The sequence below is a fragment of the Elephantulus edwardii genome, unplaced genomic scaffold, assembly GCF_000299155.1.
Source record: "Elephantulus edwardii isolate Elephantulus edwardi_28Jun2011 unplaced genomic scaffold, EleEdw1.0 scaffold00087, whole genome shotgun sequence".
Taxonomy (NCBI): Eukaryota; Metazoa; Chordata; class Mammalia; order Macroscelidea; family Macroscelididae; genus Elephantulus; species Elephantulus edwardii.
The window spans coordinates 8651972-8675446 of NW_006399837.1; the positions used below are offsets into that span (position 1 = coordinate 8651972).

General features: G+C 39.7%; 1 protein-coding gene across 1 annotated transcript in view; it reads left to right on the plus strand.

Moving 5' to 3' along the window:
* NYAP2 (neuronal tyrosine-phosphorylated phosphoinositide-3-kinase adaptor 2) overlaps positions 1–23475 on the plus strand; it is a 327341-nt gene that overhangs the window by 275433 nt on the left and 28433 nt on the right. The window contains exon 5 of the mRNA XM_006890286.1: positions 7132–7341. Within this exon, the coding sequence (XP_006890348.1) occupies positions 7132–7341 (210 nt within the window). The remainder of the gene's footprint in view (positions 1–7131; positions 7342–23475) is intronic.

Genomic DNA, 23475 nt, shown 5'->3' on the forward strand with positions numbered 1-23475 from the left:
CTCTTCATAGACAAGTCTGGCACAAAAGCACATAGCCACTGGTCTCAGTAGAACAATTCCTTCAGTCCTTTTGTTCAAGTTCCTCTAAATATGCCTGCCAAAATTCACAGAAAACCAGCCTCTGGGACTTGAAAACAAAGGAGAAGAAAAAGAAGAAGAAGAAGAAAGATTCTTTTCTCATTTCTAAAGCTGCATTACTGGGTTTTTATTTGGTGGCGACTTGAGACCTAGGTGACACGTCCCTGGTTTGTACAAGGAAGCAATTTGAATGTGAGCAAAGAGGCTGGTGCTGGTGGAGGTACCTTGCCACAAATCCACCTTCTTTCTTATTTAAAATATTGTCTGAAACTACAAGAACAATACTGGCCCTGTTATTCGGTTTGAGGATTCTCTCTCTGGTTAGTTTGAATTTTTAGTAGGAGAGGATTTTGTGTGTATGTGATAAATAAGAATTAAACTTGGTGGGTGGTAATGGATGATAATGACTGTTGTTATGTGCCTTTGATTCATAGCTGACCATGCAGCAGGCTTCCAGAGGCTGTAAATTGCATTAGAGGAGACTGCCAATCTTTTCTCCCAAAGAACATTGGATTTGAACAAGTCACCTTTGGGTATGGTTCAGCCAACAGAGATCCCTATTGATGGATTGTAATTGAGCTCTGGTGGCCTAATGGTAAAGAGCTGTGGTGTCAGTCTGAAGGTATGTGGCTCGAACCCTTCACCTGTTCTATGAAGAAAGATGGACAATCTCCTCCCAGGCCTCTGAAAGCTCATTGGCGGGTCAGTTATGAATCACAATACGGAAGAGTTCTGTGGGGGGTGATTCATAGGATACTGTGCTGCTGACCAAAACCCCATGTGTCCCTGGCAGATCTAATCCAACAGCTGTTCAACCAGAGGAAGGTGGACCGTACTCTCCCTTTAACATTTGACACACTGGTTGCAACCATGGGCTAATGCACAGCAGAGATTGTGAGCTTGGTTCAGGATCAGTCTTTGTTTCCTGCCACTGTACACAGGGACCCTGGGAGGCGGAGTCAAGTGGACTGCACCCAATAAACAAGACAGATAAAGATACAGGTATGGATAGAAAGAAAGATATAGATATAGATATGTTGTTGTTGTTGTTGTTAGGTGACATTGATTTGGTGTGTACGCAGAGCAACCGTATGTACAACAAAATTAAACCCTGCCCAATCTTGCAGCGTCTTCACTGTATTTGCTGTGTCTAAGGCCACCGTTGAGCTCTGGTGGCCTAGTGGCAAGAGGCTACAGTGCAATGCAGGTGCTATGCGGTTCAAGGCCACCAGCTGCTCCATGGAGAAGGATGGGCAGTCTCCTCTGGTACAATTAACTGTCTCTTAAAACCTACTGGGGGGGGGGGGTCAGCTGTGGGTGAGTTCCAACTCTATGGTACACAACAACCAGGCCATTGTTTCACTACTTCACTCCATCTTGTTGAAGATCTTTCTCTCCTTTGCTGGTCCTCTAATTTTTCAAATACACTGTCCTTTTCCAGGGACTGGTCCCTTATGGTAATTTGCCTACTTTATATGAGATGAAATGTCATCAGCGATACCTCCAAGGAGTACTCCTTTAAGTTAACACAAATTTGTTTATTCTTTGACAGTCCATGATATATTCAATATTCTTCACCCACACCACAATTCAAAGACATCAATACCTTTACAGGGAGCCCTGTTGGCTTAGTGGCAAGAAGGTGCACTGAAATCCCAAAGGCACACAGTTCAAATCCACTAACTGCTCTGCAGATGAAGGACAGACATTCTCCTCCTATGTGATTTACTGCCTCTGACAATCAATTAGAAGGGGAGCTATAGGTTGGTTCTGACACAACAGCACGCAACAACAACAACAACAGTACCCCTTTGGTATTTCTTGTCCATGTGTCAACTCTGACAGTCATATGGAGCAATTAAAAATACCATGGCTAGGGAGGCCTGGTGACCTAATAGCAAGAAGCTGCACTGCGATCCCAGAGGTATGCGGTTCGAATCCACTAGATGCTCTGCTGGAGAAGGAGGGGCAATCTCCTCCTGTACCAGTCAGATCTGATTTGACCACACACACACACACACCCCAATAAGATTTAAAAAATACCATGATTTTCATCAGTTGCACCTTAGTCTTTAAGCTGGTATCCTACCTCTGTAACAATTTAAATAAGTCCTTGATAGCACATTTGCCACTAACAACATCAGAAACATATCAGATTTTTAAATGGTCCTGTTTGTAAGTTGAAGTCCCACTTAGAAGAAAATAAAATAGAAGTAAAATTTTTTAAAAACATTTCATTGGTTTGCATATAATCATTCATATATATTGTATTTTGTACAAGCACTTTGTGTTTTAGATAATTGTTCATATACATTTTCTTTTATATAATTAGCATCTGCAGCCCTTAGGCCTGGTTTTAATTGTTTTTGGTCAAACATTCTTCTAAGTGGTATAGCACTGGTCTATCAATTTGCTGTACAGAGGTAACTCGTGGGTGCTGTGATGCTAAACACTGTGACACTGATGTGTCAAATGTGATGATGGTTACCCATGGTGAACAGTGTTTGGTGGAGCTCCTCAATTAAAGCAAGTTTGGAAGCAGGAGTGGCATCCACTTCCAAAATAACTTGCCTCTGGAAACTCTATGAACTTGGAGAAACAATGAAAGTTATACAAGTGTTCAGATCTTTCATTCATAGGGTCGCTATGAGTTGTCTATGACTCGATGGCACATAACAGCAATAACAGCTATGCCTGTTATCACCCGATCTTTTCAAGCCTCCATTGGACCTTTGCCATTGCTTTACACTATCTCCACCCACTGACCTCTTCTCTACCAGTCCTTTCACCCCTTTCCCTTTTTTCTGCCGTCTTTCCTTACCCTTTTGAACATTTATCCATAACTTAACTTACTCAGTTATTCTCCTACTTTCACAGTAGTGGCCTCATGTAGTAATTGTCCTGATGTCACAGAGGTATTTTATTTCACATTTTATTTTATTTCTCTAGTCTCTCTCAGGCCATATAGTATTTTATGAAATTAGTGTTCCTCAGTGCTACATAGTATTGATGGGCATTTGGGCTGCTTCTATTTCTCTGTTGTTTGTGGCTAACACTTCTATGAACATATATATGTGTACAGACGTCCATTTGTGTCTCAGTTCTGATTTCCTTGTGATATATTCCTATCAGTAGAATAATTGGATCATATGGGAGTTCTATTAGCAAACACCAAACTGTCTTCCATAATAGTTGTACCACTCTACAATCCCACCAGCAGTGCATAAGAGTTCCAATCTGTCCACATCCTCTCCGACAATTATTGTTTGTCATTTTGTTGAGCTTTGCTGCTGCTGCTGGGATGAGGTGGTATCTCATTGCGGTTTTGATTTGCATCCCTGTGATTGCTCATGAATTTGAACATTTTCTCGTGTATTCTTGACCATCCAGTTGTCCTTCTTTGTGAAGAGTCTTTTTCTATTCCCCTTTCCTTTTTTGTGATTGAGTTATTAGTCCTTTTTCTTGTGGAGGTTCAGAACTGAGTCACACATGAAGGTCTGTGCACCGACGTTCATAGCAGTGTTATTCACCTTTGCAAGAACAGGAAAACAGGCAGATGTCCACCCACAATTGAATGGATTGAGAAATTTGGTACATTCGCAAGTATCCAGCATGCAGGAGCAATGATTCTGTCAGTTATTACCTAACTTGGGAGGAAATGGACAGCACTATACACTGAATGAACTCAGTCCCATAAGGACAAAATCGGTATAAAACCATTATTGGAGAATAAGCATGAATATCCCAGGACAGCGAAGGGTAGAAGCAGAGGGGTGAAGATGGGGGGTTAATCATAGGGTTATTCAATTTGATGGATGGGGAGGAGAAGGAAATGGGAAAGATGTGGTGTGAAAATACATATATTCTAAATTTGTAAATAAACCAGTATAAAATTTTAAAAAAATTAAAATACTTTTGGTGATGACAACTTGGACTACAAGTTGAAATACTCTTTCACTGAATAAAAAGGAAAATTTAACAACAACAACAACAACAACAACTAACCAAATTATTACAGGAGTATGAACAGACTATTTGTGTGTTTAAGGGAGGAGTCTCAGATGCCTTCACCATTCTTGGGAATGAAGAGATAGTTACTTTCCTGTAGAATCTTGAGGTCATTCATGGCAAAGTAACTGAAAAGAAATCTAAATATAACTTAACTTATAAGCAAACAAACAAAAACCCAACTTTCCCCAGTAGATTAAAAAGAAAACCTATAGATCTGGGAGTAAAAAACCCACAAAACACTTGGCAACAACTCTTCAGCTAAGGGTCTCATAAGCATAATATTCTTTAAAGTGATACATTTTAGTTTAAGAATTACTGTCACACATTTCAACAAACTCTTCCTTTTCAGAGCTGTCAGTCAATAAATAAAAAAAAAACATTGGCATCAGAAAAGAACATCACAGGTAACTTTGAAAGTATTTATTCAGTTTTTTTTAAAAAAGTCGATATGCTCTCCAAATGTCATAGCTTCAGAGCCTAATGACCCATCTATTCCATGCCAAGTTCTCCTCTAAATCTTAAATTAGCTCTTGGAGTGCTTCCTTTATCCGCTCTGATGGCCTAATGGCAAGAAGCTGCACTGTAAGCCCAAAGTCACACAGTTCAAATGCACCAGAGGCAAGAGAAGGGTGAGCAGTCTCCACCTGTGTGACTAACTGCCTTGGAAAACCTGCTGGAGCGTCTACTATGGGGTTGATTCCCACTCTAGAGCAAGTACCATCATCATGGCGACCTACATCTGTCTCTGTATCTATTTATGACCTGTGTTTATGCAATCACCTATCATTTTAGGGTTCCAGGGGACTATTGCAATTATTTAGCTTAAATGCAGAAATATCCAACATATTTAAAGGGCCAATGACTAAACTGCATTTAAATTAATATTGCATTTTATTTGTGTAGGAAGTGTTACTTTTCAAAAATACGTGAAAATACAGAATATTATTGGATACTTTGAATAAAATCTGGAAAGTTAGGCAGGATTGGCATTATCTCTGGTGTAAAGTTAAGAAAAATGAGTCTCTGAGAGGAAAAATCTGGTGCCCAGTGATGTGAGTCCTCGGCCAGGGCCAGGACGGTGAGATTGCTTGGATTTGTCCACGACTACTACTTCACACTGTGTGAGGCATGGTTCTGTCTATCCCCGAAGCTCAGGTAATAGACTAAGTGTGGGCTACGCATCATCACACTGCTCAAACTTGAGAACCACTTGAACCTAAATAATTTCCCAAAATGCAGATCCTCTGAACTACCTCTTGCCCTTTTCCATTATTTAAAAAGCTCAAAATCATTGTCATTTATGTGGAACCAGCCCACAGTTGGCCCTCCAGTGGGTCCCAGAAGTTGTAAATCGCGTGGAGGACACTTCCCCTCTTTCTCTCTCAAAGCAGTGGTGGATTTGAACCACCTGCCTTTGGGCTGGCAGCAACACTCCTTACCCAGCAGGCCACCAGAGTTCCTTGAAAGTTATTAGTGTCTGGGTGTGTTTTTTTCCCCAACTAAACTAGTCAGCTGCTCCAGTCAATATGTTATCAAAGCATTGTCAGCTTTCACCTGCCCCGTCACTCAGCCTCCATGAAAATTTACAGAAAAGTTGGATTTTCATTCATCCATTGTTGCACATTTTCCTCCCTACCTCCCCCATTTTACTTAAAAAAAATCATGCATTTTTGCATAATTTTCTCCCTCTCCTCCCTGCTTCCCCAGTCCACTTTGCTATGCATCTCTTATTCTGGGTTGTTGACATACAAATAATGCCTAATCATATATTTCTTTTAAGCAGTTCTTTCCTTTATCTTCCAATGCAATGTTCATTATTGATCCTCTTTTCTTAGTTTCCTCCCATCCTATGTCAGTCTTGTTTTATAACAGTGTGCTATGCAGTCTTTGTCCTTTTGTAATGAGATATTTCACTCAGCAGGATGTTTTCCGGGGTCACTTATGTTGGGTAATATTTTATCAGTTCCGTGTTTTTCAGTGCTATGTAGTATTCCATTGTGTGAATGTACCATAGTTTTTCTATCCATTCATTTTTTGATGGGGTCTTGGGTTTCTTCCATCTCTTTGCTATTGTGTACAATGCAGCAATGAATAGAAAGAGTATTATAAAGAACAGTGAGTTGAGGAAGAGAAAGGAAGACAAGTATAAAAACATAGAGATACCACCCGAAACAGAACACAGTACAAAAAAGGTAGCCTATTTAGTAAATTAAGAGAATTAGAGACATAAATAAGAATAATGAATGTCAAAAGAGCTGGGGAAAAGTATCTTCCAGACTTGTCACCTAAGTGATCTTAGCAAGGATTGTTTTAGTTGAATTGTCAGGCTGAAGCAAAGTGATAGCTTTCCAAGATTTAACAAGTCATGCAAACCTTGGGCGGTGAAGTCTTCTCATGCGTTGTTGGGCCAGTGGTGGTGTTCCCGCTTTCCAGGAAGAAGACCCAGGTTTGATTCTTGTGCAGTGCACTTCCTGTGATGTGAGTGGGTTGGGTTGAAGCACCAATGACAGATGAGAAAGTAAGGAGAGTGGGTGTTAAACTAGTTTTTCACAAATGTCCTTGATGGTGAGCACAAGAGGACTGACAGAAGACCTGAGACGTCTCATAGTTCTTTATTTGCAAACAAACTTTATTTCACAGTGAAAGGAAGATACATGTATTTTTTAAAAAAGCTTCTTGCAATCTAAATCCCTTTCATATTTAAATTGTACAATAATAAAATGCAAGTTTAATTTTCAAAAATAAACTGAAAGCATTTTAGGGAATTATTATCTAATTTTTAATAAGGAATTTGAGAAGAACCTTATATTTTTTTAATGTTTCTTTTATTATTATTATAAGTTTTAATGAAAATTTACAGAGACTTTGGATTTCCATTCATTCACTGTTCTGCTTTTCCCCCTGCCCTGCCCTCCCAGTTCACTCTTCTCTTTGAAAAGTAAAAGAGAAAAATCCCTTCGTTGTTATACAGTCCCTCCCCACAAGTTCACTCCCCTACATTTGTTTAATGGAACTTTTTTTTTCTTTCTGGATAATTTATAGAATCAACAGACGAGCTCAAAGTTCGAAGCCACAGCACGGAGCCAATACCAAAGCCGGACAGCAAAGAGAGAGGGCATCATGGAGCCTCTTCCTCCAGAGAGCCTGGCAAAGCTCAGGAATGGGACGGAACACCTGGGCCACCCGTGGTGACCAGCAGACTTGGAAGATCCTCCGTGAGTCCCACCTTGCTGGCAGGAAACCACAGTTCAGGTAAGAGCCATGCTGTTCTCCCAGACTTTAATTACTGAGGTCTTTGTGAACTGCTTTCAAGCAATTGTAAGTTGTTGTTGTTGTTGGGTGTCTCTGACCTTTGACTCATAGTAATGCTGTGAACCTGAGGTCTGAACACTGCTCTATCCTGCACCATCCTCAAGATTCTAAGACCATTGTTGCAGTCACTGCATCAACCCATCCTCTTGAGTCTTCTTCTCTTTCTCTGACCTTCCACCTTTCCCTGCATAATGCCTTCTCCAATTGAAAGTTAGAAGATCAAAGCTACAGTGACTCTGGCCACACTATTTATGGCCGAAATAAAACCCAAGTCAAGCAAACAGTACAAAATGTTCTCGAATTGTTTCCACGCATGTTGATCCTGTGTATACAAGAGTGTAACTACGCTCCAACAGCACTTTCAGTGACTGATATTTCATAAGTATTGTTGTTGAGTGTTGTCAGGTCGACTATGACTCATAGAGAACCTGAACAACAGATTGAAACATTGCCCTGTAATTTACCATCCTTATGACCTCCACCATGCTCAAGATAACTGTTACAGTGACTGTGCCAATCCATCTCATTGAGGGTCTTTCTCAGAAGTAGTATTGTTGTTATTGTTATGTTCCATGGAGTCAAAGATTCTGAGGCTCCGTCTAACATACTTTGGACATGTTGCAAGGAGGGACCAGTCCTTGGAGAGGGACGTCATGCTTGGGAGAGTAGAGGGATAGCACAGGAGGGGAAGACCCTGGTTGAAATGGATTGATTCCGTCACTGGGGTAATGGGGATAGGTGTGTCAGAGACAGTGAGATTGGCACAGGATAGGCCTGGGTTTAGGGCTGTTGTATATGAGGTCGCTATGAGTCACAGGCAACTCAACAGCACATAACACCACCACCATGGAGTCAGCTACAACCCATAGCGACCTTATTAGCAATTGATCTGAAGCCCGTCCTATCCTGTTCCATCCTCATCAATTTTTACTTACTTCATTCAGCTCTTTGTTACAGCTGCTTTTCCAATTCATTGCATTGAGGGTCTTCCTCCCTTTGCCAATGTTTCCAACCTTTCCAAGCTTGATGTCTTCACCAAGGAATGGCCCTTCCTAAAAAAAGGCCCAATGTACGTGAGACAAAGATTCACCGTCCTTGCTTCCAAGGAGACCCTGGTGTAGCTTTTTCAGCACAGAACTGTTTATTCCTTTGACAGTCCATTGGTTATCCAGCATTCTTCTCCAGCACTCCAACTCAAAGGCATCGATTCTTCTATCATCTTTAGTCTGCCATGCTTAGTCTGGAGTATTGATCATCACCTGCTTGGATTTGAACTTCCAATTTTTGAGTTAAGATATTAATAGTTTGTATCACCCAAAGACTTCCCTCTACACACAGAGACAGTATAAATAGTGTTGCCTGTAGGTGCTAAGAATTGGGACAATTTTTTTGTACCGCTACGTGGAGATGATGTGATTTAGAAGATAAACACTTGGCATTTCTTGGGGCTGTGTGATGTGACAGCCATGATGGCCTGAAAGTATCCAGTAAATTTCTCCAAAAACATTTACAGACTTTCTCTAAAGTCATTTTAATTTAATTAGGGAGCTCTGGTGGCCTAGTGGCAAGAAGCGGAGCTGCAATCCCAAAGGCACACAGTTCGATGTCACCAGCTGTTCCATGGGAGAAGGATGGGCAATCTCCTCCGTGTGATTAACTGCCTCTGAAAACCCACTGGAGGGTCTGCTATGGGTTGGTTTCACCTCTACAATACTCATCAGCCAACAACAACCATTTTTATTTACTGATTTGAATATATTTAAGGAGCTCCGGTGGCCTAGTGATTTAGAACTCACGCCTTCTTTGCTTCAGAAAATATTTTAGGCAACTGAGAAGAAAAGAAACAAAAGCACAGAGCTCATCAATGGCAGTAAAGGAAGTAGATGAAAGGTATTTGGTGCTACAACTCAGTACAGTAACTTGCCATTGGGCCTGATATGAAATTCCCGTGCATTGGACAAGTCTGCTGTCAGAGACTTCTCGAAAATGGTGAAGAGCAGTTGTGCCAGTTTACAGACTAAGGTGCACTTGGTGTCGGCCATGGTCTTCTCAATCACCTGTTACACACCAGAGAGCTGGACAATGAGTAAGGATGGTGGAAGAGTTGATGCCTTAACTTGTGGTGCTGGAGAAGAGCACTGACTACCCCATGGACAGCCCAAAGAACAAACAGCTATGTCTTGGAGAGGGTGCATCCAGAATGGTCCTTGGTGACAAGGATGACAGAGTTCCTCCTTCATACTTTGGACATGCAGTTAGGTGATGCTGTACCTTGCACATCGTGAACAGCATGGAACATCGTGCTTACAAAGATGAGTCAGTGAAGGAGAGGAAGACCTCCAATGAGTGGGATTGATGTGGTGACTTCAGCAGTGGACTCGAGTGTGTTGGAGATGGTGAGGATGGCACGGGAGACGACCAAGTCAGGTTCGCTATTCATAGCATCCCTGCGAGTCCTACTCGATGACCCATAACAATATCAATGATAACAAGCTAAAGGAAAGATGAAATTTAAACCTGCACGTTTTTTAAGATTAATAATAGGCAAATACTTGTAAGCCTTATTTAAAAAAAAACAAAACAAAACAGTGTGTTTCCTTAAACCAAATAATCTACATGCTGGGGTCACAGAGAGCTATCGGTGGAAATAAACAACATACAATTAATACAGCTTCTGTCATTTTCAGGTCTCTGTTTCTTCAAAGTGTTAGCATGCGGAAGAAAACGAATAGTCCTTTAATGTTCTTTTCAATGCTATTATTCCTCTCAGAAACCGTTTACCTGGTTTTAAAATGAATGATTCCTCTACCTGGTAAAGCAATTTTTCTGAAGCAGTACCCAGGCAGAGAGAGAGCAATCATTTCCCGGGCACAGTCTGTCATGTAAATCTTTGGGGTGAAGCTCCGTGGGGGTTGGGTCTTGTCTGAGTCAGTGGTAGAAGTCTTGCTGTTCAGGAAGATCTGGTTTGGATTCTTGGACGGTACACTGCCCACCAAGGTCACTACTACTTCTCTGTCACTGGAGTTTATCTGCTGCCATGACATTGACCAGGCTTCACTGGCTCTTTCAAACTTAATAGGTCAGAAGGAAAGATGTGCAGATCTCCTTTGGGAAATTAGCAAATAAAACCCTGTGAGTCTTGATCCTAGGGAAAGAACAGGACCTGATAGACTTTCTTTCTATTGTACCTGGGGTCCCTATGAGTCAAGGGTCGACCCAACCAACAACATGGAAAGCCCATTGAATAGTATGGATCTGAATCTGGAGAGGAACAATGTGACAATTTATCTTAAATTTAAGTGAATAGGAAACTATTATATCACTGTAGGTGCTGAATACATGGTATCTCTATATATATTTTGTCTATAAAAAAGAAAGAAAGGCAAAAAAATGTATTTGTGAGGGGAAGCCACTTCCAAAGAACATTGCACCTACTCTTGGTTTTTATTGTTTTTGTTATTTATTGCCATCGAGTCAAGCACGACTCATAACGACCCTATGAACAAAAGGCCTGAAGCCTTTCTATAACTATCATAATTTATAAAAGTTTATAGTTTCAAGAGGTATGTTGTTTAGGAAGTGAATGCCATTCTTTTATTGTGATTTAGGTTAAAGCTTAAACAGAATATTAGCTTTTCAATCAACAATTAATATGCAAATTGTCCCTAGACACTGATTGTAATTCTAGCAATATTTAAATGCTTACAGGTATATTCATCTATGACTTATCTATTTAGTATATGTATTTATCTGTTTAAGATCATAAATTACTCTTCGTTATCACTATTGTTGCATAAAAATGCATGTTTCAGCACTAGCTGTGGTTGTCCTTTATTCTGTGTGCCTCTCATTGTCTTCCATTGCTCAGATCACATTGCCCTGACTTCCTCATGTTGTCGTATGCTGTTTGCTGCAGCAGAGTTAACATCTGAACATTATCTAGTGGATGATTCTCTTTCTATCACCTCCTTAACAACCATCAAAGAACATTTCTTTCTGTATGTAAACCTATGCTTGATTTAAAAAAAATTTTATATTTATTTGCATACAAAATTTGTATGCATTGTGTTGCATTCATTCACATTGTATTTCACACACTTCACGTTGTATTTCCCATGGTGTTTCATGTGTTCATGCCCAGACACAGTGTTTTATAAAATTAATCATCATTGATTGATACCCACTATAATCCCATCTTTTCAGGTCTCTACTAGATCTATCCTAATTCACCACCCTGTTCCTCCATCCACCAAGCTTTGTAACTCTGTCAATGACCCCTCTCACTCCCTTTCCCCTACCGCCTTCCTCCTTTGGACTTTTATCCACATCTTACTAGTTATCCTTTTGGTTTTACAATAAGGTTTTATGCAGCATTTTTCCTTACAAAGCTGAGTTAATTTACTCAACATAACACTTTCTCATCATTTTCATGTAATATTTTACTAAATCGTTGCTCCTGAGTGCTGCATAGTATTCCATTGTATGAACGTACCACAATGTCTCAATTCATTCATTTGTTGATGGACATCTGGGATGTTTCCATGTTCTTGTGATGGTGAATAATGTTGCTGTGAACAGTGGTGTACATATCTCTGTGCCTCAGTTCTATTTTCCTTGAGGTATATTCCTAGTAGTGGAATAGCTGGGTCATATGGCATTTCTATGCAAAGATTTTTGAGGAAATTCCAAACTGTCTTCCAGACTGGTTGTGCCATTTTACAATCCCACTAACAGTGTATAAGAGTTCCAATCTCTCCAAATCCTCTCCAACATTTATTGCTTGCTATCTTGGTGAGATGATAGTTCATTGTTGTTTTGATTTGAATCTCTCTGATTGCCAGTGATTTTGAGCATTTCTTCATGTGTCTGTTGGCCATCTGAACTTTTTCCTTTGTGAAAAGTCTTTCCGTGTCTTTTGCCAACTTTGCGATTTGGGTTATCAGTCTTTTCCTTGTGGAGGCCCTGTAGTATTCTGTAAACTGTCGTTATGAGGCCCTTATCTGAGATGTCATATATTTTTTTTCCAGTCAGTAGGTTTTCTTTCTACCCTACTGGAAAAAGTTGTTTGGGTTTTGTTTTGTTTTGTTTTTTTTAAAATAACATTTTTTTTTTTTATTTTATACTGGTTTACTTAAAGTTTCTACACATTGTTTTTTACATTGTATCTTTCTCCTTTCCTTTAACCCTACCTCCCTCCACCCATCAAACTGTGTAACCCTAGGATTAAGCACACCCCACCCATCTATCCTCCCCCCTCTGCTATCCTCTCCCCTGGAGGGCATTATGCTAAGTGAATTAACTCAGTCCCATAAGGACAAATACTGATTAAGACTGTTAGTATAGAATGTGGGAAAAGTTTCTGATGCACACAAGGACTTAATCTTTAGAAGATCTCCTTCATCAAGGCTGTCCTCTCCTGGTTGTGCACTTCTGGCTGTATTTGCCAGCCTATTTAAACCATAGACTAGGGGCTTCAGAGTTTGATTTCATTCCATCTTTTATGATATGTATTATTTGGGGCTATACCTGTAGGTCTCTGATCTACCTTGAGTTGATCTTTGTGTATGGATCCTGTTTCAGCTTTCTGAACGTCTCATAAAATATTTGTACATTTGGAATTGACTTTTTACTAAATTAATATCCTCTCGATCCTCCTATGTAGTGAGATGTTGCACTGAGTCATCATTATTCTCTTTGTGTAGTATTCCACTGTATGTATTCACTACAGTTTGCTTATCTATTCATCCACAGAGGCACACGTTTTGATGGATGCATTAATGTCCACACCTTTTTTCCTAATATAATCATGGGTGTGAATTTATCTATTTATACCATAGCTTTTATTTCTCTAAGTTATACACCTGGGAGGAGAATTGCTAGCTCTGTTTCTCACTGATAAAGTATTGGTTTCTATGACATAACAAAAACTGGTTGTTTAAGAAATGACGAATGTATTTCAGTTCTAATCATGAAATATAAGGACTTTAAGGCTTTTAGCTTGAGTTATTGGGAGGTGAAAAACTAAGAGATCAGCGTTACAATCTATGGAGCAAGATTTATAAGGGAAAGTCAGGATGTAATTTTGCCTATATTAACTTACAAGGGCTCTGAGATATTCAACTGAGAGACCAGGAGACAGTTGTAATTATAGGACTAGAGCTTGAGAGGTTTAGTGGATTAGACACTTAGAGACCTTCAGAATGGTTAAAGCTTAAGACCAAAGGATCTAAGTAGAGAAAGCAGGAAACTAACATGCGAAGGAACTGAGGACAGGACCCTGAAGAGTTGAAGCATTTCAAAATGTGGGCAAGAGAAAAAGAGCTTGTGGGGAAAATGAGAGTAAAACAGTTAGAGGGGTCTGTGGTTAAATTTTTGATAAGCACACTTGACATACATGTTCGAAAAATATGAAAAGAATTTTTTCTCACTTTCTCCCTGCAAATGCTTATAGTAGGTCTCCTGGTTTACAGCACCTAATATCTGTTCTTGGATACCGTTATTGTGAGGCAGTAAATTATTTACTAATAAGAAGAAATTACATCAATATTTTTTTATATAGTCCATTTTGAAGAAAGTCGATGAAGGTGAAAGAAAAATTATCCTTGTTACATTTTTTTAGTGTGAAACTTTCATACCCAAATTAAAACAATTGAGAAATATAGTACAAATACAAAGTCACATATATAATGTCACTGCAACTTAGTATGTATTTTGTAATAATGCAAATATTTACATGTTGTTGTTATGTGCTGTCCAGTCGCTTGCAACTCATAGCGACCCTATGTACAAAAAGTATTTACATATACACTCAAAAAATTGTTACTATATTACTTGAAACATTAGAAGACATTCATGCCTCTCAAATATATTACACTACTTACAGCTACCAAGTCTACCTTTTTACTAGTTTTACATCTACCAAGTCTACCTTACTACTGGTTATGAGAGAGAAAACCAAGAGAAAAAAAATATTTGCCAGGTTGATAGTTTAAATTATTAAAAAGAAACAATCTTACATGTATTAATTCTACACTGATAAATGTTGTAGTTCCACTAACAAATTGTATAAAATATACTACTTAAAATTCACTTACTTTCAGTCTCTTAAGCATACTACACACAGTATAAATAACCTTGGAATATTCTTCAGTGAGAGATTTTGTCCACAGAAGCAAAAATCACTGACACTGAGTCAGTTCCAGCTGGTAGCAAATTTCCATGTGGCTTCTAAACTTTTAAGCTTTTTGAAGGACACTACCCTTCTTTTTCCCACTGAAAAACTGATGAATTTGAATTGCTGACCATTAAGTTAGCAGTCCATAAGCAGCACTCTATACCCAGAGTTTTGTCTTGAACAGGCAAACACATTGAAGGACACTTTGAAAATAAAGGAGAATTCATCAATAGTTACTGTTCTCTTTCATGCTCTTGTTTATTTTTATTGTTTCTTTGCCACTTGGCCCCTAAACTACCATCACTCTTTTGACCATACCAGAAGCATCAGGGTTGTAACATTAGCATACCTTTTTATAACCAACAGAAGTACTCAGCTTCATACCCAACTCTTAAAGAAATTTCTACCTGTCTACCTCTCTTTTTCTATTACCTTTGCAGTAGTCATTTTCTCCCCTCTGCTCTCTTCACTGCTATTTTTCTACTTACTCTATTTCTATTCCTTTCTCTCTCTCTCTCTCTCTCTCTCACACACACACACACACAAAACACATACACACTTCCATCAGTCACAGACTACTGCTTCACCAACAGTAGTTCAGCCCCTTGAAATGGTTGTTATCAACAGCTCTTTTGAGGAATGGAGGAATTGCTGAAGTAAAGCAAATGTGTCAAGAGATCTCAATTCTAATTAACATTGCCACTGGTTGCTGCAGTACTTTATTAAAGTCACTGTTGTTTAGAAGATCAGAAACTCCCCACAGTGCTATTCTTGAAGGCATCAGTACACTGGGACCCAGATGCCTATAAAAATAATGAGAAAAGACAGGGAAATTATACAAGTAAATATGGCGTTAACAAAATTCTGTATTTTAATCACTAGATCAATTAACAAATAGTTTTCAAGTGCTTTGAACTCAAGTTGGTTATAGTTTTTATGGGACATGCATGCACACACATTATCCTATAACCCAAAAGGTATAGTTCTTGCCACTGAAAGATATTATTTTCTTAGCTGTGTGCAAAAGGAGCAGTTACAACATGAGAGTGGCTGAGTCTGACATCAACCTGTTTCATAAAGGGGAACTGTCCCCCTCAATAATATCTGTAGTATCAAAATAGCTACAAAGTCAGACATGCCACCCCACATACTCCTTTTCCTACCAATCATTAGGTCCATTAGTTTATTGTTTACTCACAGACTTTACTCAAAGTTGTGGGATTTATTAGGGAAATAGGTTGGAAAGTGGAGAAGGCAAAGACTATCTCACAATGTAAGTCCAGATTTAGTCCAGCAATCCAAAATCAAATTAACAAGGCACAATTCCTCAATAGTGACAATTAGGGTTCAGTCCAGATGCAAAGATGCATAAAAAAGCCTCTGGTTTTCTAAATCATGCAGATCATATCTCAGAGCAGTTGTAAGTCAGTTTTCTCTTCAAGCATCTGGCAAGCAAAACCTTTAATTGTAGAATAAATGTAGGGTTTCTCTGGTCACACCTTGCCACAGTCTTTTCAAAGCAGTCCCACAGTCTCTTCCCAGAATTGCCACAGTCTCCACCCTTTTTCCACCACCATCATCAGGATACTTCCCTGTGTAGAAAGTTCTACCTTACCTCTTACATTGGTCCCACAGCTGTTGATGATTTGCAAGAGTATGTGTCTGCACTTAAAGTAGCTGGAGGCCATGTCCCTCACCCACAACAGGGCTATCATAATGGCTAGAAAAGCCATTTTTAGGGCTTCTGATATCATACTGTGACACAAAAAGTATTGAACACAAAATCACTAGATTAATAATGAAATGTATTTCATTAGTGATTTGTTTTCTATTCATTATAAAGTAATTCGGAATAAAAAAAAAATAATGTGCAGGTGACGATGTTGAGCATCTTTTTCTGGTGAATAGTAGCTGGAATCTTAACAGCTTGAGAACAGTCATCAAAGGTACAACCATTGGCTTCCCCAAGTCTGAAACAAAGAGGTGAGAAGAAAAGCAAAAGTGTACACATGAAAGTGCCTTATGAGCCTCATCTTCTACAACACTAAGACCAGAACTAGATACTACTCCATTGTCATTGCTACCCAGTTCTCAAAAGAATCACAGTAGAAGACCATGGGTAGAACGGGAAAAAATATGAAACAAAACTCAAAGACCTGATACAGGTCAGGTGGGACCCTTGAGACTAAAAAACGGGGCCCTTTGCCACTTCAATAGAGACTAGGAATAGCCTTAAAATAACCAATCATATAAGGTTGAAAGAGGGGCACTTAACCAAGGATAAAGTGTTGCTGGCTAGTGGTAATGACCTGCCCTGCCAACCTGAAGGCATGCAGTTCAAATCCACCAGCTGTCCCACAAGATAAAGATGGGAAATCAACTGCCATGTGATTTACTGCCTCTGAAAACTCACTGGATGGGCAGCCATGAGTCAGATTCGACTTGATGGTACAAAACAAGAAACAACAAAACAGAAGCCAAGAAGGTAGAAAGAAGTACGGCCAAAGGGTAAAAGGAAATGCAACTTATGAGGAGGATGTAAGAGCAGTGTGACTATATCATGAGTATGGTCATTATTGTTGGAAACAAAATGTATCTAATGATTGAATGAAAAATGACATGCTTGGTTACATCTACTCAAATCACAGTTGAAAAAAAATTAACGTAGATTTGAAAAGGAATATTGCACTAATGCAGGATATTGATTCACCAGCAAAGAGTATAACAAGTCGTTAAGAATATTTTTCATTATGACTAATAAGGTAGAAATGTACAAACAGAATCTTCCGTGTAGGCTAAAGCAGGTCAGTAGAAGCCTTAGACTGACATCACTTAACTTGACCTGCCAGGTTAGCCTTACCAGAGAAGTATTTCGGGCTTTAAGCTCAGAGAGGAGGAGATACTCTGGGGTGGAAGACTTAGGCTTCTAAACAAAAGAATATTATACACAAGGAAGCTTTGGTGGCCTAGTGGCAAGAAGCTGCACTGCAATTCCAGAGGTACGAGGTTCAAATCCACCAAATGCTCTGCTGGAGAAGGAAGGGCAATCTCCTTCTGTACCAGTTAGATCTGATTTGATGGTACACACACATAAAATAATAAAATAAAATTAAACAAAGAATATTATACACAAAGGAAAACATACATAAATGTGACATAGTGAATATTGTAAAATTTAAATCTAAGCAAGAATGAAAACTCTATATATGAAAAAAATATTATTACTAAGACCTCAGCTTTATGTGTTAAACCTTCTGTGTTCTTCTGTTCACCAGTGGTCCAACACAGCAGGTACAGGCTGAGATGCCTACAGAGTAAACAGAAGACATTGTTGTGTGAAGCATGTAAAGTGTTGTCTCTGAAAATATGCATATTTAGATTGTGTTTGAAGAACACAGAAATGAGGGAACTCTGGTGGCCTAGTGGCAAGACGCTGCACTGCAATCCCAGAAGTGCGCGGTTCAAATCCACCAGATGCTCTGCTGGAGAAGGAGGGGACAATCTCCTCCTGTACCAGTCAGATCCGATTTGACGGTACACGTAAAAATAATACAATTAATAAAAAACGAAGAACACAGAAATGTTATTAATGCAAGTGAGTAATGTTTTCTCTAATTGCTTTTGAATTATGAACCTTGAATCATGAAAGTGTTTCTGAACTGATTTGAGTATTCCAAAAAGATAAGTGAAACACTAACCCATGGTAAGAAAGTGTGTAAGGAGCTGTACTGCCAATCCAGAGGAAGGAGGTTCAAATACGGCAAGTGCTTCATGGGAGAAGATGAGCCGTCTCCTTCCATGTCATTTACAGTGTCTGAAAACACTCTGGAAGGTCAACTAGGACCTATCAAGTAGGTTCCTACTTGATGGCAATGGGGAGGGCTTTCTGGTTTGTTTGACCCCTGATACCTTTGGATATGATCTTATTTGGAACTAGATAAAGGATCTTCAAAGAAAGATCATTATTAGTTAAAAGTATATCATACTTGGGAAGGTTTGGCTCTAATAAAATAGGAATGATGCCCTTGTAAAAGGGGGTAATATACAAAGAGGCAGAGAAAGGAGGTCGATGTCAGAATGCATCTACAAGCCAATGAATACTTGGAGCTATGGAAATCTGGGAGCAAAGAAAGGGTCGTCCCCTACATAGTTCCCCTAGGGTGTCAGCGGCAGGGTTCTGCTGAGTCCCTGAGCGCAGAGGACTGGCTTCTGAAACTACAAGACAAGAACGTTCTTTTCTTACAAGCTACCAAATTGGTGGCATTTTGTTATGGGAGCCCAAGAAACTAGTGCAAAGTCCTTTTGGGCCAACTTTCATAGATGTCCAGCTGTGCTAACAGCATAGATTTTGCTAGAAATAGAATTATTTCTCTATTACAAGAAAATTGTTGAAAAAAGCAAAAAGAATAAGTTGATGACCATCAGGATTGAAAGGCAGAAATTCTGGTCATCTGGAAAGTGTGGCAGGCAGAAGCCAAATGTGAGAAATGCTTAAAAATTCTAAGTAGTAGTTGATTTGATATGAAATATCCCCGTTTTAAAATAGAGGTTAATTCTCGAAAAAAATGTTTACTCAAGCAGTTCACTTTTGGCTAGCTAAGCACAAGATGCTGTTAATTTGCATTTTCTGGTTCATGGAATCAAGTAAAGACCTTTACAATTCGATCCTGAAGCCAGCGCAGTCAGGCTCGGCCATGGTGGAAGCAGCAGGTCCTGTGGACACCAGGTCTGCTTTGCTTTTCTTTCCCAGGGGCTAAAGCTCTCTTGGAAGACTATTCTAGGATTGCTGAGAGATTAGAGAGAAATTATGGCCTTTGATTCTAAAGAAAGAAGACATTTCTGACCTGTGAAGGTGGATGGAAGCCTGGCATTCTGTGAATAGTGAGGACTAAATCCTAACCCCTCACAGAGTCCTGAGGAAGAGGCAGAACCCGTGGGCGGAACAGCAGTGGGGCCAAGTTTACAATAGGTTTCCTGAGCGGAATCTTTGTGAACAGTGCTTTTAACCTCCAAATACAGAACACAGTTGTAAAGGGCTGTGTAAACTTGGACAGGGGATTTAGAGTGTGTGCGTGCGTGTGTGTGTGTGTGTGTGTGTGTGTGTGTGTGTGTCAGTGAAAATGTCCAGTGAGGCTTAAAGACTAAAAACACCATTTGGTATAATCTGTTCTGGAGACAAATTCTGGGTCTTTCCATGGACCGTTACAGAGGGTTGCAAGAAGTTGCACTTTCAACTTGAAGGCACGTAGTAAAAAAAAAATCCCTCAGCTGTTCTGCAGGAGAAAGATAGATAGTCTCCTCCTGTGTGATTTACAGCCTCTGAAAGTCTGCTGGATGGTCAGCTATGAGTTGGTTTTGACTTGAAAGTATTTTTTAACAACAATTTTCTAGCAATGGATCCATATGCAATGATTTTGGATGCCGGCTTTATTTGATTTACAGAATATAAAGAAATATACAGCAGCCTCACAACCTCTTTTGTGCTGAAGTCCATCGTTGTAATAAATATGTCAGTCCATCTCATTGAGGGCTACCTCTATTTCTCTGACTCCATAGTTTTCTTCTCCACCCCACCCCCACTAGACAGTGACTAAGGAGGATAGAAGGAGAATTGATGCCTTTGAGCTGTGGTTCTGGAGAAGAGTATTGAGAGTACCATGGACTGCTAGGAAAACAGATTCATCTGGGATGCTCCTTGGAGGCAAGGATTCTAAGGCTCCATCTAACATACTTTGGACATGTTGCAAGGAGGAACAGGTCTTTGGAGAGGGACATCATGCATGGTAGCGTGGAGGGACAGTGCAGAAGGGGAAGACCCCCTATGAGGTGGATTGATTCAGTGATTGGGTTAATCAGGATAGGTGTATCAGAGACAGTGCATTTGGCACAGGACAGAGCAGAGTTTAGGGATGTTGTACATATGGTCACTATGAGTCGCAAGCGACTCGACGGCACATAACAACAACAACTAGTTTATTTACAAAACTTGAATACAAATTCAAACAAATTCTTTCATTTTCACTCACATCCCCACCCATCAAATTGTATAAACTAATGATTAATCCCTCCCTCCCCCTGCACATCCACATCCTTCTGCTTCCAGCCTCTCCCACCCCTCCTGGATCCTTATACTCATTCTACAATAATGGTTTTACATAGTATTGGTCCTTGTGAGACTGAGTTAATTCACTCAGCGTAATGCTCTCCAGTCGCCCCCAAGTTAGGTAATAATTTACAAAGTTATTGCTCCTGCATGCTACATAGCATTCCATTGTGGGAATGTACCATAATTTATCAATCCATTGGTTTGTGATTGGACATTTGGGCTGTTGCCATGTTCTTGTGATGGTGAATAATGCTGCTATGAACATTGGTGTACAGATCTCAGTCTGTGCCTCAGTTCTAATATTCTCAGGGAATATTCCAAGTAGTGGAATAGCTGGGTCATATGGAATTTTCATGTTCAGCTTTTTGAGGAAGCGCCAAACTGCCTACCAGAATGGTTGTACTATTTTACAACCCCACCCACAATGTAAAAGAGTTCCTTTCTCACCACATCCTCTCCAACTTTTATTACTTGTGGTCCTGTAAAACTTTGCCACTGATACTGGAGTGAGATGGTACCTCGTTGTGGTTTTGATTTGCATCTCTCTTGCTGCCAGTGATTTGGAGCATTTCTTTAAGTGTCTGTTTGCCATTTGAATATCTTCCTCTGTGAAAATTCTTTCCATGACTCTGTACTTTTCTGAAAATTACAATCTTCCGCAGGGACTAAGCCCTCCTGATGATGCTGATGCTGTTGTTGTTGTGTGCCATAGAGTTGGAACAGTCCCATAGCTGACACTCCAGTGGATTTTCAGAGACAGTTAATCACGAGAGTAGGCTGTCCATCTTTCTCCCACCAAGCCGTGAGTGGCCTCAAACTGCGTACCTTTGGGATTGCTGCACAGCTCTGTCACTGGGCCAACTCTTCTTGATAGCTTGCTCGAATTATGGGAGTCATTTGCATAGTAAATGTTATAGTAATTTACATCTACACACAATGTCCTGTATTAACGGATGGGCACTGAGGTTGTGTCCTCTAGCGGATCTGAATTTAAATCCTGGTTCTCTCATTTCTTGCGGGTGAAAGTAGCACTTCCTTTCATCTAGTTGATCATCAACTTTCTCATTCATTAATGAGTGGTTAATAAGAGCACTTAACTCGTAGATATTACTGAGAATTAGAGATGAGAATTAAATGAGGAGCACATTTAGCATGGAACCCGGACACAATGAATATTAAACGAATGTTAACAATCTCTGTACTTCCTGATACTTTCGCAGCAGACCAGAGAGAACAGCTGGGTCTGAGATAAATGGGGAAAGGATTCAAAGAAGAATTGAACCTGGAAGACTGAGCAGAATTCACATAGATAAGGAAGATCAACCACATAAGCTTCCCTGCCTTCCATTTAGAACTGGCTTACTCAGTTAAGTGCAGTAGGTTCCCAGAAATTGTAAATTATATGGGAGATTGCCTAGCTTTCTACCATGGAGCAGCTTGTCATTGAAACCTTGACCTTTGAGTTGATGGTGGAACTCCTTAACAACGAGGCCACATGAGCTTCCTGATGAAAGCAAGTAGCTTTAGCAAAGGGAGGCCTGGGGTGTGCTGTTAACCTGGTGAACATTCAGGCATACGTTTAGCACACCCCAAAGAATGATTCATAAGGCCTCTGTAGCTCTAATTCGTTTTCTAATTATCTCTTAGAAGGCTGGGGAAAGCACAAAGATATTGAGGTGTTATTCAAATTAAGGCTTACTAAGAGAATGGGGAGGGAATCTGGTGCAATGAGAACCCTTTAATATAAGCAACAGAAGACTAAGATTCAGAAAATAAAACCTCATTTGAGTCTAAGGATCAAGTCTTCAGATGATCATTATGAAACACAACTGTGGAAACTTATAGACTGTATGTTACTTGGTAATACTGGGATGACTGAATAACTTGGAAGATTGGCCTCTTGATGGAGGAAAATCAAAGGGACTCATGATTCAATCCTTCATACTCTAGAAGGGTCCTTTATGTACAAGTTCTCTCTCTCTTTCTGTGTGTGTGTGTATGCGATTTGGTCCATAGGGAGTTGTACTGCTTAACTCACATCCTTCTCTGGTGGTATGAATCTAACCAGTTGCTCCACAGGAGAATGAAGGCAGTCTCTTTGTGTGATTTATCACCTTAGAAACATGCTAGAGGCTCCACTATTCATCAGAACCAACTCTATGACAAATGTGTACATATATAATATATTGTAACATAACATAGAATGTGTGGTGGTGGTTATGTGCCATCAAATCAGAGCTATTGCATAGCTGATTCTCCAGTAAGTTTTCAAAGACTATAAATCATACCAGAGGACATTGCCAATTTTTCTCCTTTGGAGCAGCTGGTGAATTTGAACAGTGTGAGTTTGTGTTGGCAGTATATCTCCTTATCACTAGATGAATAGATCTCTCATATATATTTATATTTTTTAAATTTATAATTATATATTTTATAGATTCTCTCTCTCTCTCTCTCTCTCTCCTATATCTCTTTCTCTCTATCTCTTGTTGTTATGAGTCGGGACCCTGTGTACAACAGCCCTAAACCCTGCTCTAGCCCTTGCCAATCTTACTGGGCAGTAACACACCTATCCCCATTACCTCAGTGACTGAATCAATCCATTTCAGTCTCCAGACTGACATCATTGCTCTTCAGTACATTTGAGAGGTCTCTTACAGCAGACTTTCCCAGTGCAATTCATCTCTTAATTTCCTGGCTATTGGTACCAAGAGTGTTGATTGTAGACCCAAGCAAACTATATTATATATATGTATGGTTAAATATGAGTTCCCATATATATTTATCTCTCTAT